The sequence below is a fragment of the Dromiciops gliroides genome, chromosome 3 (assembly GCF_019393635.1).
Source record: "Dromiciops gliroides isolate mDroGli1 chromosome 3, mDroGli1.pri, whole genome shotgun sequence".
Taxonomy (NCBI): Eukaryota; Metazoa; Chordata; class Mammalia; order Microbiotheria; family Microbiotheriidae; genus Dromiciops; species Dromiciops gliroides.
In genome coordinates this window covers 438,819,222-438,839,211 of record NC_057863.1, presented here as the reverse complement: position 1 = coordinate 438,839,211, position 19,990 = coordinate 438,819,222, and the positions used below count along the sequence as shown (strand labels likewise).

General features: G+C 38.8%; 1 protein-coding gene across 1 annotated transcript in view; it reads right to left on the bottom strand.

The window, feature by feature from the left end:
* CHN1 (chimerin 1) overlaps nt 1-19,990 on the bottom strand; it is a 297,373-nt gene that overhangs the window by 131,221 nt on the left and 146,162 nt on the right. The window contains exon 6 of the mRNA XM_043994209.1: nt 6,298-6,586. Within this exon, the coding sequence (XP_043850144.1) occupies nt 6,298-6,586 (289 nt within the window). The remainder of the gene's footprint in view (nt 1-6,297; nt 6,587-19,990) is intronic.

Here is a 19,990-nt window from a genome sequence, read left to right as displayed (position 1 = left end):
CAGAATTTGAAACTAGGTCTCTTGACTGAGCAACAACCACTCTTGAGTGACTTCAGCAAATGATTATTTAGTGCCTACCATAGGCAATGTAATGTTTCTAAACACTGGAGATACAAAAACTAAAAAAATTAAGCTTTGCCCTTAAGGATTTTTTTTTGCAGGGCAATAGGGGTTAAGTGACTTGCCCAGGGTCACACAGCTAGTAAGTGTGAAGTGTCTGAGGCCGGATTTGAACTCAGGTACTCTTGAATCCAGGGCCGCTGCTTTATCCACTGTGCCACCTAGCCACCCCCTTGCCCTTAAGGATTTTACAATCTAGTGGGGCAGGAGGAAGAGAGATGCTGTTGTTGTTGTTGAGTCATTTTTCAGTCATGTCCATCTCTTTTTGACCCCATTTGAGGTTTTCTTGGCAAAGACACTGTAGTAGTTTGCCAATTCCTTCTCCAGATCATTTTTACAGATGAGGAAACTGAGGAAAACAGGGTTAAGTGACTTGCTCAGGGTCACACAGCTAGTAAGTGTCTGAGGCAGGATTTGAACTCAGGAGGATGAGTCTTCCTGACTCCAGGCCCAGAACTCTATGCACTCACCACCTAATTTAATTATGTCAAATTAATATAGGGTAAGTACACAGAAAAGGTTCAAACAGAGTAAAGACATGCCAGAAAAACTTATAGTACTCATGGGGCCAAAGATTGAGGCAAGAGGGAAATTAGGGAAAGGGTAATGAGGGAGGTAACATTTGAACTTAGTTTGAATAAAGAAAATGATTTCACTGGGCAGAGATGTTAGGGGTGGGGTGGAGAGCAGAGTAGGGAGACCATTCTGTGCATAAAGGTGATTGGTAAGCCTGGAAAGATGGTTTGGAGAAAACTTGTGGAAGGACTTGAATGGTTATTCCAAGAGTTTCTGAGTACTGGGGAGCCATTTATGATATCTGAGTAGGGGAATGGAACAGTCAAACCTGTGCATTTGACCTCATGATAAGTGTTTGTTGTATTAATACATGGCTTAGTGGAGAGGACACTGGATTTGAAATTAGAAAGACATGTGTTCAAATCCTGTCTCTGGTACTTGTTAGCTGTGACAACCCCAAGAGAGTTACTTACTAATCTGTGCCTCTGTTTACTCACCTGTAAAATGAGTAGGTGGTACTTGATGTCCTCTAAGGTCCCTTCCAATTCTAAAGCCCCTTTCATATTTAGACTTCTTATTTTTATTGTAATAAAATTGAATTTCAAACATTCTTCCCTCTCTGAGTTGGGAGAGAAGCTCCTAGTCATTAGGACCCCTAGAGAGAATTATTAAATCATACTTTTTAAAAACCATACTTTTTAATGTAGGGTATTTTAGATAACTTAAGCATAGTTATTTTTATACACAAATATCATCCTCTATGACAGGGAAATAATGTCTCAAGTTGTTAGAAAGGTCATGGTATCTGTATCCTGTTGGATGCCACTGTTACAGATGAGGAACTCTATTTTTAATTAAGTAGGTTTTAAGAGGCATGCAGTTGAGGAAGTTAAGTAAGAAAGTCAAGTAACTTAAGTAAGAAAAGTGGATGTAGTACTGGGGAAAGAAAAGATAGCAAGACATCTGTATCTATGGCTAGTAACCTCATCAAGGCATTTATTTGGAAGAGTGGGTATTACCCCCACCTGGATATATCCAGGACTCCCCTACCCTGCCCACTTACTTAGGGGATATAGATAGACCACATTAAAAGTTTGAAAAGGGGGCAGCTAGGTGGTGCAGTGGATAAAGCACCAGCCTTGGATTCAGGAGGACCTGCGTTCAAATCCGACCTCAGACACTTGACACTTACTAGCTGTGTGACCCTGGGCAAGTCACTTAACCCTCATTGCCCCACAAAAAACAAAACAAAACAAAAAAACAAACCCAAAAGAACAAAAAAAAAAGTTTGAAAAAGCAGAAGTCTGAAGATCTGGTGGGGTCTGATGTTGCAGTAGACTCAGGTCTGACAGTGGTTTGGGAGAATGTTTATACTCTTTGTATTTTCATCCTTTTTGCTGTTACCTTCTTATGTCAAATTGGCAGAGGGGAGCGAGAGGAGCGGAATCAGTCCAGTGTCTCAAGCACTTCTCTGGGCCCTGCCACTGACTGGCCTACATTGTCAATTAATATCAAGCCAGCCAAATACAATTTTAGTGGAAAGAGGTAGAGAGAAAAGTCTCCTTTATAAAAGTCCCATAATTATTTCTGGACACCAGAAATACATGAAGAATCTATATATAGTCTTTCAACTTAGGGAGCCCTCTCCACCTAGGAAGGTCATAACTACCTAGGGTGTAGAAGAAAAGTCTTAAGGAGCTCTGTGAGGCATAGAGTAGTTAAGTGACTTGTCCAGAGTCACACAGCTAGTACTACCAGAGATGGGATTTGAACCCAGGCACTCTGCCTCCAAGTATAGTGCTCTATCCCTCTATTCCCTACACCGCAGGGTCTCTATGGGGCACCAGCAGTACAAAAGTGCTTCCTATAGCCCTCAGATACAGAATTGCAGAATTTCACAGTAGGAAAGGAACTCAGCGGTCATCTAGTTCAGTCCATACATGAACAAAAATGCCCTATACAAAATATCTGACCAATAGTGGAAAACCTGTAGTAAGTTCCTCACCCATTCCGTTTTAGGAAAGTTCCTATTCTTAGAGAGTCTTTCCTCATATCAAACCTAAATTTGCTTCTGTGGCTCTTACCCATTATTCCTAATTCTGCACCCTAAGAGATCCTGCAGAACAAGACCAATCCTTCCAAAGGAGCTATCACAAACTTCCCTCCCCCACTCTCTTTATTAGGCTAAAATGTGTCTAGGTCCCTCAACCCATCTTCACATGAAATCCTCCTCTGGATGCCTCTGTCAATAGCCTTCCCAAAGTATGGTGCTCAGCACAGAATACAGTACTGTAGACATGAGCCTGACTACAACACATTGGAGTTATCATTTCCTGAGTGCCAGAGGCTATGTCTCTTGATGAAGCCCAAGTTTGCACAAACTTTTCTGGTTGCCATTATCACACTGCTGATTCACCTGGAACAATGGGCTAGAACTCATTAAGGGCAGCTAATGCTCTATCATTAGCTCTCCTTTTATCCTGGGTATCAACCATGTAGTAGACATTTTTGTCCTGTTCCTTCCAGGCCAGGCATCATTCTCCTTATCAATCAATCAACAATTATTAAGCACCACCTATGTTCCAAGCACTGTGCTGAGTGCTGCGAAATATATAAAAGAGGAAAAAATGGTCCCTGCCCTCAAGTAGCTTACAATCTATTGGGGGAGACAACAAGCAAACAAATATGTACAAAGCAAGCTATATACAGGACAAATAGGAGATGATTAACAGAGCAAAGGCACTGGAATTAAGAGGGGTTGGGGAGGGCTTCCTGTAGAAGGTGGGATTTTAGTTGGAACTTAAAGGAACCCAGGGAAGGCAGTAGTTGAAGAGGAGGGAGAGTGATCTAGGCATGGGGACAGGCCGAGATAATGATCGGAGCTGAGAGATGGAGTATCTTGTTTATTGGCAGTAAATTAAGAGTTGAGTAGTTCTGCCTTCTCTCTGTTATTCATCATCATCATCCCATTTATGAGTAGGAGACATTTATGGTATGTTGTGTTTTTTTTTTTAAAAGAACGCTTAATTTGTAGTCAGAAGACGTGGGTTTGAATTCTGACTATGTCACTGTGTTCCTTTGGGCAAGTCATTTAACCTTTCTGGGCCACAGTTTCCTCAGCTGTAAAAATTAGATGACCTTGAAGGTCACTTCCATCACTAACTATGATCTCATCCCTTCTTTATTCCTCCTATTTCTCTTTATACAGCTTTAAAAATCTTTTGTTTTTGGTGAGTTTTTCTGACCAGAATCAACTCATTTTAGACAAAAGTAATTCTAATATGCTTTTTACAGGGCCATGCCACATCTTTTTATTAATCCTCCATTACCTGTCCTTGCTTCCATCTGCTGAACATGCCTTTTTAAATTAAAAAGTCTATTGATTAGCAATTTGTGCATCTAAACTAGGTTTAAAAAAAAATTAAGCTCTTCTTTGCCCAGTTATCAGAACTATTTCTTTGCATCTTCAGAATTTCATTCTTAAAAACTTCCCATCTCTCTTGGTCTGACACCTCTTATAGGCATGAAGACCAAATGATCCAATCTGTCCTTTTTCTGAATATACTGACCCGAGGCAGTTGTTTCACTTTTAACTCAAGAGACTATAGACAATGTTAACCATCATGCTAAACATAGAAATAGATTCTGGATCTGGGAAGGACCTCAAACAATCATCTGGGTCCTCTGCTTTCAGACAGGGGAAATATATTAACACTGTCTTATTACAGATGAGCTCCAGACTTGCCCAAGGATCACATAGCATAGCACATAGTAAGCACTTAATATATGTATATTGAACTGAATAGCTAACTTGCTTTAGTATAAGCTCTACCGACAATGGGTAGATGGTAGGACAGATATGATCAGTTTTGAGTTTTAAAAATAGTAATGTTCAGGGGCAGCTAGGTGGCACAGTGGATAGAGCACCAGCCCTGGAGTCAGGAGTACCTGAGTTCAAATCCGGCCTCAGACACTTAACACTTACTAGCTGGGTGACCCTGGGCAAGTCACTTAATCCCAATTGCCTCACTAAAAAAACAATAAAGAAATAATGTTCGAGTTAGAGATATATGTGCCTGCCCCTCCCAACATATGAACCTGAACTATCTTGTTCTCATCCACTCATTTCAGTCATGTCCAACTGTTTGTGGCCACATTTGGTGTTTTCTTGGTAAAGATCCTAGAGTGGTTTGCCTTTTTCTTCTCCAGCTCATTTTACAGATGAGAAAACTGAGACCAACAGGGATAAGAGACTTGCCCAGGGTCACACAGCTAGTGAGGTTGTGATCTATATCAGTTCAATGACTACTTATACAGAGAAGTCATGAATCTATGAGATATTGACATATATAATACCAGCACAATTACAAGAAATGTTATCACAGATGTCAGATGTATACACATAAATAAGTATTTTTGAAAAGTCCTATTAGTGGTCTTTCATTCAACAGGAGAAAAATAACCACATACCCCAGGAAGGAACCAAGGAACCATAAAAGTAAGAGAACAACAAACAATATGTTTCAATAAGAACAACAACACATCATGGTACCTGATAACTAAAAATGCCCACAGAGTATATTTTAAAATGACTTTGGGTTCAGTGCAGACACAAAATTCCATTCAAGATCAGAATAACTTAAAACACTCAGAACTGAAATTTTATAGCTGGGTCTTTTGAATCAAGCTTATGATCCTGGATCATATATTGGTGCAACATGACCATTTCTGTTATGGTTTTCAAAGGAAGAATTCACAATGATATGAGTTCTAAGATGTAATCTAAGCTAAAGTCCATTAAAAAAATACATGACCACCCAACAACTAAGTATTTTAGACTATAAGACTATGAGTAAACTATATGGGGTAGGGGGAGTAGAAGCAATCTAAATGGGAAAGATTCAAACTTTTTTTTAACTATTAACTTAGCATGAAATATACCAGAATTACAGAAATACTAATCACATCATAAGACTTCTAAATTTTTCTTCAAATATTTTTAAATTGGAAAAAATCCAATCTTAGGAGCCTAAGTCTAGAACCAAAGTGAACCTCAAAAGCCATCTAGATCATAACCCTGATTTTACAGATAAGGAAACTGAGGCCCAAGGAGGCTCATGGTCTACAAAGAACTAGGTTTCTTTATTTCCAAATGGTGCTAAATATAGTTGAATCAGTCTCCAACAGGCTGACTTTAGTCATGTGCTTAAAAAAAAAAACACAACAAAACTGTAACATCTTGCAAAAGAACAGACCTATTTATAAAGTAGATCACACTGAGGGAAATGCAGCAGTATGTTGTCAGGTAGATATTATAATCTCCTTGATTTCTGGTATTATAGGCAGCAACTGTACTTCTTGACCAGAATGATATCATCTCCAAAAGTTATTCTAGGGGTCATCTCACCAAGAGACTTTTTCTAATCATGAAACTCCTTTTTTTTAAGTAGCCCCATAAAAAATAAAACTTTTTAATTAAGCAAGGATTATAAATGTGAAATTCAGTACCATAACAGTTAGACACATCAAGGAAAATTCATCCTCATATTCTTTTCCAAAAAGTTCTATATGAAATGAAAAATTAAATTCTCTCCTGATAATAGTGTCTGTCTTGAAAGAAAGGAAAAAAGGAAAAAAAAGAGTGGCTTTGTTGTAGCTTACCCTTTTCTCTGACACCCCATCCTCTCCTGGAGACTCTTTCCAATCATGTGTATCTTTCAGGGCGGGCATGTGTTTTTTGTATGCTGGCTCTCTGTTTAAAGTGGTGTATCCTATGTGCTCATAAATTGGATTTATCGTCATCTTGGCAATATATTCTGCTGCCTTGGTTTCAATATAGAGAGTAATCAATCCATCAGTCACCAGATCGTGGATGGACTCAAAACGTTTCTCCCCAACAAAGTGCTTTCCATCGTAGTAGAGCCTGAAGTTTCTGGTTTGACTTCCAAATCTGCCTCAATGAAATGGGAAAGACGTTTTTTAAGAAAAATAACCAAGTGAAGTCTCCCTGAAAGAATTTTTAAAAAGACAACTATGGGTTTTGGTGTCTTTCTCTTCTTAGTTTGCTTAAATAAACTGTGGCTAATCTCTGTGTATGGTCTGGGGGAAAAGAAAGGAATATAAAATTGAACTTCTAAACATAAATGAGAAGATTAGCAACAACTATGGAGAGGACAGCCAAATGCATGCCTGCCCTACAAGGAATGATTTGTTCTCCTTTATCCTTTTTAGTCACTTCATCATGCCTGCCTGTGGAAAAAACTAGAGAGGGGATCAGAGCAGGGGGGGAGGAGGACCTTTGCACTCTATTGGGATTTCTTTTTATAGGTCCGTATCTCTGTATTCAATTGCTTAGTGTCCCGAGATGAGAACCCCTTGAGACAGAGCCTCCCGCCCCCACTTTTCACTTATCAATAATGAAAATGGCTGCTCGTGTCCGACCCCTGCAGCTCTTCCCTCCTGCAGGACGTCCCATTCAGTGGGCAGTCGAGTTTGAATACCAACAATAACACTGGAGTCAAATTCTTGCCAGACACCAAGCCATGTGGGATTGAATGATGGCAGAAGGACATGCATTCCCTGTTTCTGTCCAGAGGCCAAAGACTAATTCTTCAGCTTTATAGCGAAAGCTTTCTGTGCTTTGCTTGTTAAGTCTTAAGTAAATCATTTTAATATATAGGATCTGGAAGCTGTGAGATGCTTGAATTTTAGTCATTTTGGACTCTGGGAAGGAGTCTCCTTTTGGGGGCCTTCTTGAAGTACAAAGATGAGATGTTTTACCTTTAGGGGAACTCTCCTATTTGCTTTCTGCAGCAAAACTCACAAATGGATCCAAGTGGATGTGACTCTACCCCCAATCCTGCAAAAAAGGATGGAGGTAGGGAATGGCTATTTCAGAAGATTTCAATGCCATCCCAGGACCCGAGCAAGGCATTCCATTCTCATGCTACTTTTCAGGGTGCCACCTCGTTGGATTCCTTACAAAAAATGAACTAGAAAGAAGTTTCATTTTAATACTGGGAGGTGTGTGTGTACCATATGTTACAAATACATGGGGCACAGCTGATGAACCAAATATAACGGCTTTTTAAGGAAATGTCATAAATAGATAAGAACACAAACTTATTCTAACAATCAACACTATTCTGGTAGAGGCTATGTTCCAAAAGGACAGCAATTTAAAATTTCTGAAAGGCTTAATTTTTTTAAACATACCCAAAACAAAGGAGTCATGCTAATAGCTATTGAAAATGAAATCCTGTTCACATAAAAGCAAAGATGGCCAAGACTATGAAAATGGTTTCTATAATTCTTTAGGTGCTTTAGAATTTTACTTTATAAGTTAATGACAATTTAATCAAGAACTTAAAATAACTGATCTTGTATAGACTTCTGAAACATCATTTGTTTCCTTCTGTTTGATTCTTAAAAATAGAATCAAATCTCAATTACTCACAAACCAATTATCCAAAGTTATAATCTTTCTTTTCTTTTTTGGTGAGGCAATCTGGGTTAAGTGACTTGCCCAGGGTCACACAGCTAGTAAGTGTCAAGTATCTGAGGCCAGATTTGAACTCAAGTCCTCCAGATTCCAGGGCCAGTGCCCTATCCACTGTGCCATCTAGCTGCCCCTCAAAATTATAATCTTGAGCCACTATACCTCCCCCAATTCCTGGGATGGTTATTTTGTCATTTTAAAAAAGGTTCGGTCATGTTCTCCTGATATCAGGGTGTACTTGAACCACATTTAAGGGAAGACTAAGAAAATAAAGGGAGGTAGCCAAAGCAGCCATTGCTGCTAAAAAGGAAAAAAAGGCAAATGAAAAGAAAAGTGAATTATGAAAATAAATATAAAGAGTTTCTAGATTCTACTGCCTCTCTTTATTAGCATGGCATTATTTTGAAAGTCCTTTGTAAGCCTTAGAGTACTTGTATGAAAGTGAGGTATCATTATTATCATAACTTAATTAATAAAAACTGCCTGAGATTCTTTGTAGAAAGAACATAGGACAAGAAGCCAGAAAATCTGGATTTACATCACAATCCTCTTTCTAACGAGTCATCAGAGTCATGTCATTTAACCAATCAATCCCTTTTGTAAAATGGTGATGATAATAATACCTACCCTGTCTGTCTTACAGGCCTGTGGTGAGGCTCAAATTAGCCCAAGTAGAGGAAAGTGCTTTGAAAACTATAAAGTGTATAGTGTACTATGATTACTTAAGTAACTCTATGAAAGTATTTTCTTTCTTTTGAATTATGTTGCTATGAAGTAATGGAATGCCCTTGCGAATGAAATGTGGATAAAAATAGTAGGAGGTAACATTGAAAACTGGAAGACTAAAACCCAGAAAGCCTTTAGATAAAAGACCTCTTGGCAAAAAACAAGCAAACAAACAAAACTACTGGTACCACTAAGTCTTTTTGTATTCCAAACATGTACTGGAGTATTTTTACACACACACACACACACACACACATAAATACATATATTTGTATGTATGCACACACATACACATATATATATACATGCACATATATATATGTACACACACACACACACACACACACACATATGGATAAGGACTAGAGCTGGGATTTTACCAGTATAAGTGAGAAAACTCCCTCTGCCAATGTAGGTTCATACCTTCTCTGTGACTTGAAGTCTTGGAGATCTGTCTACAGCACTGAGTAGTTAAATTACCTAAGCAGGGTCATACAAGCAGTATATCATACACCCATACACAAACACACCGACACTCAGTCTCTCTCTCTCTCATATATATATATATATATATATATATATATATATATATATATATATATATATATATATATATATACACACACACACACACACACACACACACACACACACACACACACACACACAGACATTTGTGGGGTTTTTTGTTTGTTTGTTTGGGTTTTGTGGGTCAATGAGGGTTAAGTGACTTGCCCAGGATCACACGGCTAGTAAGTATCAAGTGTCTGAGTCCGGATTTGAACTCAGGTCCTCCTGAATCCAGGGCTGGTGCTTTATCTATTGCCCCACCTAGCTGCCCCCTCACATATATATTTGTGTATATGAGTACATTTATAATATTAATTTAAATTTCTTGCTAATCATATCTACCTTTAATAGCAATCTCTTCTAAAAACATTTAATTTGCACATCTGAAGAATAGAGCATCTATGGGTGTTCCCTGAATACTCTACAAGTGCATAATTTAGGATTGTAGACCACTTTGATGGATTTATGATTTCCACTAGGTAGCTAATAACCATACTGATGAATGTTATGATCCCTCCAGGCTTTCTAATCCCATGTTGTTCTTTCCATTGGGCAGCTAGGTGGCATAGTGGATAGAGCACTGGCCCTGGAGTCAAGAGGGCCTGAGTTCAAATCTCATCTCAGACACTTACTAGCTATGTGACCCTGGGCAAGTTACTTAACCCTAATTGCTTTAAACATCCAGGGCCATCTGTATTCATCCTGATATATATATATATATATATATATATATATATATATATATATATATATATATATATATATATATATTCCATTGGACCCAGATGGCTCTGGAGGAGAGAGTGACCTTGTACAGCCCTCCCCCACTTAAATCCAATTCAGTGCATGTCATGACATCCCCCTCCTATCATGATTCTCTTTGAGAACAAAGGACAAACAACAGCAACAACATTCTTTCTACCTATTTTCCATGAAAGATCCAGCCAACAAAATGGAAGCCTTCAGCTCCTTTAATCTTTCTGAAAAAGCAACCTGGGATGTCCATTGGTTATCTTTTGCTCTTGCTATAGGACTGGCTTCCTTGGTGAAATCTTGGATGCAACTTCTTCTCACAGGCATCTTTCCACTCTTTGGGTCACTTGCAACTTTGATTCTTCAAAAGTTTCAGTCACATGGTATCATTGGGAGGTAGTTAGAACTGAAAAGACTGAAGCTCCATGCAAATTACTAAACACAATCCAAGATGCTCTCTTCTTCCTAGTCAACTCTAGACCCAGCTTATTGTTTGTGTTAGATTAGTAAGACAGATAGATGGAGAGATGGATGATAGGCCTGGATCGTCTCTACTATGTCACAGCAGACTCCTCATCCTGGAAGTTTACTCCTCCCTTGGACTTCTCACACTTTAAGGATACTTTGCCCCTGGGGCTCCTTTTTCTTATTGGCTGGTTTCTCCCAGAACCATTTTTTTTTCTTTTTTGTGGGGCAATGGGGGTTAAGTGACTTGTCCAGGGTCACACGGCTAGTAAGTGTCAAGTGTCTGAGACTGGATTTGAACTCAGGTACTCCTGAATCCAGGGCCAGTGCTTTATCCACTGCACCACCTAGCTGATCCCTTCCCAGAACCATTTTAAGGAAAATACCCAGGCCACCCTTCGTTCTTCTCTAGGCTCAACACGTGACTTTGAAAATTTTTCTACCATGCCCCTACAGGATTACTTTTTCCTTCCCTCCTTTCCTTTTTAGCATTGTTTTCTGTGTCGACTTCCCTCATTAGAATGTAAGCTTCTAGAGGGAAGCAACTGTCTTTCTTTTTAATGTATTTGTAATTCCAATTCCTAGCACAGTGCATGGCACACAGTAACCACTTAATAAATGCTTGTGGACTTGATTTGACTTGATGATACATGGAGAATGTTAATATACCAACTCAATAGGTTTCCTTTTCAACTGTATTTAATAATCTGGGTAATATACATATTTCATTCATTATGTTAATGGGTTAGGCTCATTTCTTTTGAATGACTATGGATTTCATTAAGAAGGCTTTATAATATTCTCAGGCTTTATAAGATGTCATCTGTAAATAAATAGAAGCATTTATAGAACTGCAATCGATATGGAATCCTTCAATTTGGACAAGTAACACCCTCCATGATACTGGTAAACAAATGGCTGGTATATGTGTTTCTTTGTGTTGTGCAGTTACTGCCATGATTGAATTTATCATTGTGATCTTACCTTCTCTGCACCTCTCATTTGGTTACTTAACTATGAAGATGGTTTCTGCTATAGAGAACTGTTTGGTAGCCTTCCTCACTCATGTTTTTCTTAAGGGTACCCTTAATGCTTGCATAGAACACATAAAAATGTTTTAGAAATGAAGAAGTAGACATGTAGGTTGGTAATTGCTAATGTATTCTTGGTCACTTTGTTGGGTAGGAGGGTGTTGCTAAAAGTATTCACTGTTATCTTTTTCATTTAAAAAATATTGTCACCTGACATGGACTTAAGTATTTAACCTTGAGTGATTAAGAAAAAATCCTGTCACCTTTAACATGAATGTCTTTGGAATATATGTAGCCAGGCCCAGACATTTTTCCTGACTTTATCACCATAAGAACATGTGTGAAGGGGATATGTTATATCTAGTACAAAAGATCAGTATAAAAACACAGCAGATCTAATTCATTTAATATCTGTTTGATGTCTTCCTTCCTGGCTCATCTACAAATACTCTTGGATGTGACAACTGGTTTTCCCAACAATGTACCTTATTAATTTCAAAGAGGTGAGAGTTGGAAAGACCTGGAGAGATTAACTGTCCCAGGAATACAAGGAAAAGTAAAGACAGTACCTTCACTCAAGTAGTTCATAGTCTAACAGAGGAGACAACATGCAAACAAACATGTAGAAACAAGCGATCTGCAGGATAAATTGGAAAGAATCAACAGAGAGAGGGGCAGTTAGGTGGCTCAGTGGATAGAGCACTGGCCCTGGATTCAGAAGGACCTGAGTTCAAATCTGGCCTCAGACACTTTACACCTATTAGCTATGTGACCCTAGGCAAGTCATTTAACCCCAATTGCCTCACCAAAAAAAAAAAAAAAGAATCAACAGAGAGAAGGTGCTAGAATTAAGGGGGATCATGGGAGGTTTCCTATAGAAGGTGGAATTTTTGTAAGGACTTGAAAGAAGCCAGGGAAGGCAGCAGGTGAAGATGAGGAGAAAGAGTATTCCAGGCATGGAGGACAGCCTGGGGAAATGCCCAGAGTTGGGAGATGGAGGCTCATATTCAAGGAACAGGAATGAGTCCAGAGCCACTGGATTGCAGAGTATGTGGAAGGGTATAAAGTGTATAAAGACTTGAATTTGGAAATGTGGTATGAAGGGTTTTGAATGCCAAACATGGGATTTTCTATTTGATGTTAGAAGTAATAGGAAGGTACTAGAAATCACTAAGTAGGAAATGACATTGTGAGACCTGCCCTTTAGGAAGATCAATTTGACAGCTTAGTGACATCCTTAGTGGAAGATGGCCTGACTGGGGAGAGACTTGAGGCAGGGAGACCAACCAGCTCATAATAGTCTAGGTAATGGGATCATGAAGACCTGCACCAAGGTGGTTGCTCTGTCAGTGGAAAGAAGGGGGAGTCTACAAGAATTCTTATGAAAGCCTTGGCAAAAAAATTGAATATGGGCATAAGAGAGACAAGCTTATAGTTATGAACCTGGGATTATGGTGCCCTTTTTAGTAATGGGGAAGTTCAGAAGGGAGGCAGTATTTTTGGAAAAGATAATGAGTTCAATTTTGGACATGTTGACTTTAAGATGTCTACAGGACATCCATTTTGAGATGTCCAATAGGTAGCTGGAGATATGAGACTGAAGGTGCAGAGAAAAGTTAGGATAGGTAGAGTTAAGAATCATTAGCATAGAGATGATCATTGAATCAATTGGTACTGATGAAATAACCAAACAAAATAGAACAGGCATATAGCACATGGTCAGAGATTAACTTTTTTTTTTTGGTGAGGCAATTGGGGTTAAGTGACTTGCCCAGGGTCACACAGATAGTAATTGTTAAGTGACTGAGGCCAGATTTGAACTCAGGTCCTCCTCAATCCAGGGCCAGTGCTCTATCCATTGTACCACCTAGCTGCCCCTAAGATATTAACTTAAAGAAATTTATTTTGGCAACAGTGTGTAGGATGAACCAGAATAGGGATAGACTTGAGGCAAGGAGAACAACTAGGAAGCTTTTGTAATAATCTAAGAGAGGGGATAAGAGTCTGAAATAAGGTAGTAGCTGTGTAATAAGTGGAGGGAATGGGGTCATACGTGAGAAATGTTGTGAAGATACAAACTGCAAGATTTGACAACTGATTGGACATGTGGGGTGAGAGAGAGTCTGGGATAATTCCATGGTTACAAGCTGGGAGGAGTTGATGCCTTCAATAGGAACAGGGAATTTTGGGAAAAGGGAGGATTTAGGAAAGGAAATGAATTCAGTTTTAGACTTAGTGAGTTTAGTTGATAAGCCTTTGGTCTCTTTAATTTCTTGCTCCCCAATTATATTTTCTAACATAGGTCTTACCCTCCTTCCATGTGTGTGTTTTTGTTTTTTGCGGGGCAATGGGGGTTAAGTGATTTGCCCAGGGTCACACAGCTAGTAAGTGTCAAGTGTCTGAGGCCAGATTTGAACTCAGGTCCTCCTGAATCCAAGGCTGGTGCTTTATCCACTGCGCCACCTAGCTGCCCCACCTTCCATGTGTTTTATATTGAGGTTACTGAATATTTTGTCCAGTTCTATTTCATCCTCTCTGATAAATGTTAGTGTATAAGTTGCATATATCTTCATGGTGGCCTGTTTGTTTATATTTCTCATGGGTTTTACAAGACATGACCAAACGGCCCATAAAATGTTGTTTGTTGTTATCTTTGGGCACAAGAAACCAATTCTAACAACTGCTCTACTGGCCTCTCCATGAACAGCCTAGGTATCATACTTCCATTTAGTTACAACTTCTTTTTATTGTCTGCTCGCATAGACAACAATCTACCAACAAGCATTTATTGGATGTTTACCATATGCTAGGTAATGTGCTAAGTGCTAAGGATAAGAAGGAAAAGCAGAAACAGCCTATGCCCTCAAGAAGCTTGCATTCTCATAGTGAGGACAACATTTGTAAATCAGACCATAAAGATAAATACGAGCAGATGGAGATTGACTTTGAGGGATGGGACTAGTAGCTGGGCATGGGAGAGAAGAATGACAAAAGGCCTCCTAGAGAAGGTGGCAGTAATAGGGAAGTCCAGAATGGGGGAAGGTTTGAGGGAAAAGATGAGTTCTGTCTTGAACATGATGAATTTGAACTAACTACAGGACGTCCAATTTGAAATGTTTAACAGATGGTGATGAAATGGAGTTCAGCAGAGACTAAAGCTGGATAAATGAATCTGGTATCATGCATATGGAAGCAGCTGGGTGGTACAGTGGATAGATACTGGGCTTGGAATCATGAAGACTCATCTTTATGTGTTCAAATCCAGCCTCAGATACTTACTAGCTGTGTGACCCTAGGAAAGTCACTTAATCCTGTTTGCCTTAGTTTCCTCATCTTGAAAATGAGCCAGAAAAGACTGGCAAACCACTCCAGTATCTTTACCAAGAAAATTCCAAATGGGGTAACAAAGAGTTGGAAATGACTGAAATGACTAAACAACAACTCTATGGAAATGATCATTGAATGCTCTGATGCTAAGAAGATCATCAAGTGAAAAAGTATAAAAAGAAAAGAGAAGATGGCCCAGGACAGAGCCTTAGGGTATACCTACAATTAGTGGCCATCAAATAGATAAAGATGCAGCAAAGGAGGCTGAGAAGGAACAGTCAGACAGGTAGGAGGCTCAAGAGACAGGACAGTCACAAAAACCAAGAGAAGAAAGATTATCCAGAAGAAGAGGATGATCATCAATGTCAAATGCTATAGAGATGTTCCCTCTCCCCCACCAGCTGCTGGTCTCCTCCCTTCCATCTGCTCCATGTTTATCTTCATGTTCTAATTTATAAAATTTTTCCCCTTACATTAGAATGCAAGCTCCTTGAGGGCAGAAGCCACTTCTGCTTTTCCTTCTTATCCTTAGCACCTAGCACATTACATAGAGAAGGGTAAGGATCCAGAAAAGACCATTAGATTCGGCAATTAAGAGATCATTGGAATTTATAGCTGCTCTTTATGTGGTGGCAAGGAATTGGAAGTTGAGGGGATGCCCATCAATTGGGGAATTGGACAAGTTGTGGTATATGAATGTAATGGAATACTATAGTGCTGTAAGAAAAGATGAGCAGGAGGAGTTCAGAGAAACCTGGAGGGTCTTGCATGGGCTGATGATGAGTGAGATGAGCAGAACCAGAAGAACATTGTACACAGTATCATCAACATTGTGTGTTGATCTACTGTGATGGACTATATTCTTATCACCAGTGCAACGATACAGAAGAGTTCCAGGGAACTCATGATAGAAGAGGATCTCCAAATCCAGGAAAAAAAAAAACTGTGGAGTATAGATACTGAATGAACCATACTATTTCTTTTGTTTTTGGTGCTGTTGTTTTTCTATTTTGAGGTTTTTCATCATTGCTCTGATTTTTCTCTTATAACATGACTAATGCAGAAATATGTTTAATGTTATTATGTATGTATATATATATACATATGTATGTATATATAACCTATATCAGATTACCTGCTGTCTAGGGGAGGGGAGGGAGGGGAGGGAGGGAGAAAAATCTGAAATTGGAAAGCTTGTATAAACAAAAGTTGAGAACTATCTTTACATGTAACAGGAAAAAAATAAAATACTTCATAATGTTGAAAAAAAGAGAGATCATTGGAACTATGCCCAAAGGACAATCAAACTGTGCATACTCTTTGATTCAGCAGTACCACTACTTGGTCTGTATCTCAAAGAGATCATAAAAAATGGAAAAAGACTTCCATGTACAAAATTATTTATAGAAGTTCTTTTTGTAGTTCAAAGAATTGGAAATTGAAGGGATGCCCATCAATTGAGGAACGGTTTAACAAGTTGGTAATGGAATACTAAAGTGCTATAAGAAATGATGAGCAGGATGCTTTCAGAAAAACCTGTAAAGACTAACATGAACTGATGCAAAGTGAAGTAAGTAGAACCAGAACACTGTACACAGTAACAGCAGCATTGTGCAATAATCAACTGTGAATGCATGATCCAAGACGATTCCAAAAGGACTCAGAAGGGGAAATGCTATCCACATCTATAGAAAGAACTGATTAAGTCTGAATGCAGATTGAAGCATACTATTTTCACTATCTGTATTTTTTCATGGGTTTTCCCCTTTTGATCTATTTCTTCTTTCACAACATGACTAACATGGAAAAATGTTTTACATGATTGCATATATGTATAACCTACATAAAGTTGCTTACTGTTTTGGGGGAAGGAGGGGAGGAAAGGAAGGAGAAAATTTGGAACTCAAATTTTTAAAAAATGAATGTTAAAAATTGTCTTTATGTGTAATTAGAAAAAATACTATTTAAAAAATAAAATAAGGGGCAGCTAGGTGGCGCAGTGGATAGAGCACCAGCCCTGGAGTCAGGAGTACCTGAGTTCAAATCCAGCCTCAGACACTTAATACTTACTAGCTGTGTGACCCTGGGCAAGTCACTTAACCCCAATTGCTTCACTAAAAAAATAAAATAAAATTTTAAAATACCATTGGTAACTTTGGAAAGGGTAGTTTCAGTTGAATGATGGGAGTCACAAACCAAACTGAAGAAAATTAAAAGGAAAATGAGAGGAGAGGAAGCTGAAGCTCTAATAGTAAACTTTCAAGTTTAGCTGAAGAAAGGGAGGACAGATCTAAGGTGATAGCTGGTGAGCATGCAATCTAGTGTGGGGTTTTTAAGGATGGTAGAGACTTGGGCATGTTTGTAGGCAGCAGGAAGGGAGCCAGTGGAGAAGGGGAGATGAAAGATTAGAGAAAGAGTAGGGATGATGGTGGGGCTAATCTGGTGGAGAAGATGGGAGGGGATGGAATCAAAGATACATGAGGTGGGGTTGGCTTTGGCAAAGAGAAGGGCCATTTCCTCATCAGAGATCAAAAAGAGGAGATAGTGGAAGAAGTCAGAGGGGTATAAGATGAGGGAGTGGGGAAAATAGGAGGCTCTCAGCAAAGAGTCTTATTTTTTTAGTAAAGTATGAGATGAAATCCTTAGCAGAAAGGGAGAGGGAGTGGTATCATTGGCTTGAGGAAAGAAAAAAAAGGTTTGGAACTTCTGCTGTGGTAAGTATGATAGGCAATCAATTAGGGTCTGCCTTACTGTGTGGTGAGAGCCCAGTTGAGATTAGTTAGCATAAGTTTATAGAGAACTCAGTCAGCATAGTTTTGTAATTATCTCCAGCTGCATTCAATGGAGTTTCAATGTGTATATAGTTTAATTACTTCAACTTGCTGGGTCAATGAACAAAGATTTTACATTAAGAGCACCAACATGGCCTAAGAACTGCTTGATTCTTACCATTGTTTCCTTTCCCACCATCACTGTGAAAGCAGAAAGGAGCTGTAAAGGACTAAGGGTCATTTTAAGGATTAAAGGTCATTTTGTGTTTTAAATGGTTGCATGGGTTGAATAGTAGTCAACCCTCAAATGAAGAGCCTCTCCCCAAACTGGATTAGAGAGTGGACACCGTCACTCATTGGTCCAGCACCTGAAGACTTTCTAGCCTAGTATGAAAACTTGTGCTATCCCCCCATAATCTCTGAACCAGGGTCACCTCCTTGACATGTCAAGACATCGAAACATTCTTCACATAAGGATAAATCAGAATTGCTAACTTGTTCTAGTAAATATAAAAAAGAAACAGTGTGACTTAATGAATCTTATTATCAATGAGCTTGTGATTCTACTCTATGCATTCCCGGTGGTGATGGGTACTTGTGAGAAAGACTACCAAAGCAATGCTTTCACACAACTTGAACATCACCACATGATCTTAAAATTTAGCCAAGAGGACACCAAGGATGATGATATATAATCTGGAGAGAATAATGACATACCTAAGTGTTTTAGCTTCATAAGCATAACTTAAGTTTAAACATTCCCCAGAAAGCATTACTGAAATTTTATGGAAAGGATAGCCAAGTATTACATCATACTCTGTGATCCAGAAGATGAAAATGTCTTTGTGGAGATGGAAAAGGCATAACAAGGAAAAATGTCATACAGCTGAAAACGACTAAAGGAGACCAGACCCTTTGACCTAAGTAAACAAGCAATCACAGTTTAAGATAATTCCACAGTTTTAGATTTGTTGCTAATCACACCCATCATCACTGAGCTCTTGCAAAATTGCTTAATTTGCACATTTACAAAGCTGGGAGTACATGCTTTATCCCTGAATGTTCTACTAATACATTCCTGGAGGTGACATTCTAAAAGTTCCTTAAATAGGAAACTTCATGGATATCATAAAATATGGATAATCAAGAAGGAAAATGGACAATTATACACTAATAATAGCAAACATTAAAATAGTATATTTACAAACATTATCTCATTTGAGCCTCACAGCAACCACATGAAGTAGTTCATGATCATTTGAGGAGGAGGGGTTATTATCCCCATTTTATAGATGAAATAACTGAAGCTGAGAGAGTTTAATTTATTTGCCCAGACTAATACAGATGGTAAGCATCTGAGGCAGGATTCATAAGACTGCAGACTTAGAGCTAACTAAGGTAACTAATACACAAAGAAGGTAAGGACTTGCCCAAGGTCACACAGCAAATATGTTTCTGAAGCAGGATTTGAACCCAAATACTCCTCATTCCAGGTTCAGTGATGTATCAACTTGTTGTACCACTTAGCTGCCTTTCAACTGATTGAGTAGCTACTAAATTGAAGACATGTGACCAGAAGAAGGGGCAAACTGGTCATGTAATCTACTCTAATAAGCATTTATTAAGCTTTTGCTATGTGTCACAGACTATGTTAAACATTAGGAAAAGATAAAAGAAGTCCCTCCCTGCCCTGAAGGAACTTACATCTATCAACATGTAAAAAGATAATAGTAATATTAATAATTATTAATAATAACATCTATCATAGACTACAAATATTAGCTCATTTTATCCTCACTGTAATCTTGGAAAGTAGATACTCATCCCCATTTTACAGAGGAGGAAACTGAGGAAAACAAAGAGTAAGTAACTTGCTTACGGACTTGAACCCTGGTCTTCCTGACTTTAGGTCTGGTGCTCTATCTTCATGGCTTTAATAGGTACATTCTTGATCATTTGAAGAAAGGAGATCTAACAGTTAGGAGGATCAGGAAAATGAATGGTTAATAAACTGAGGCTGGAAGGAAGTTAGGGATTCTAAGAATCAGAGATGAGAATTAGAAACAAATGCCTTCCATCATCAGCACAGCCCATCCATGGGACCACAGATGGGCAGTATGAGCTTGACTTTGTTATTAAAAGGAATGCAAGGCAGCCTCCTGGCATTGGACTGGCCCTCTAGGGAGGATTTCTGAAAAGTCAGGGATGAGAAT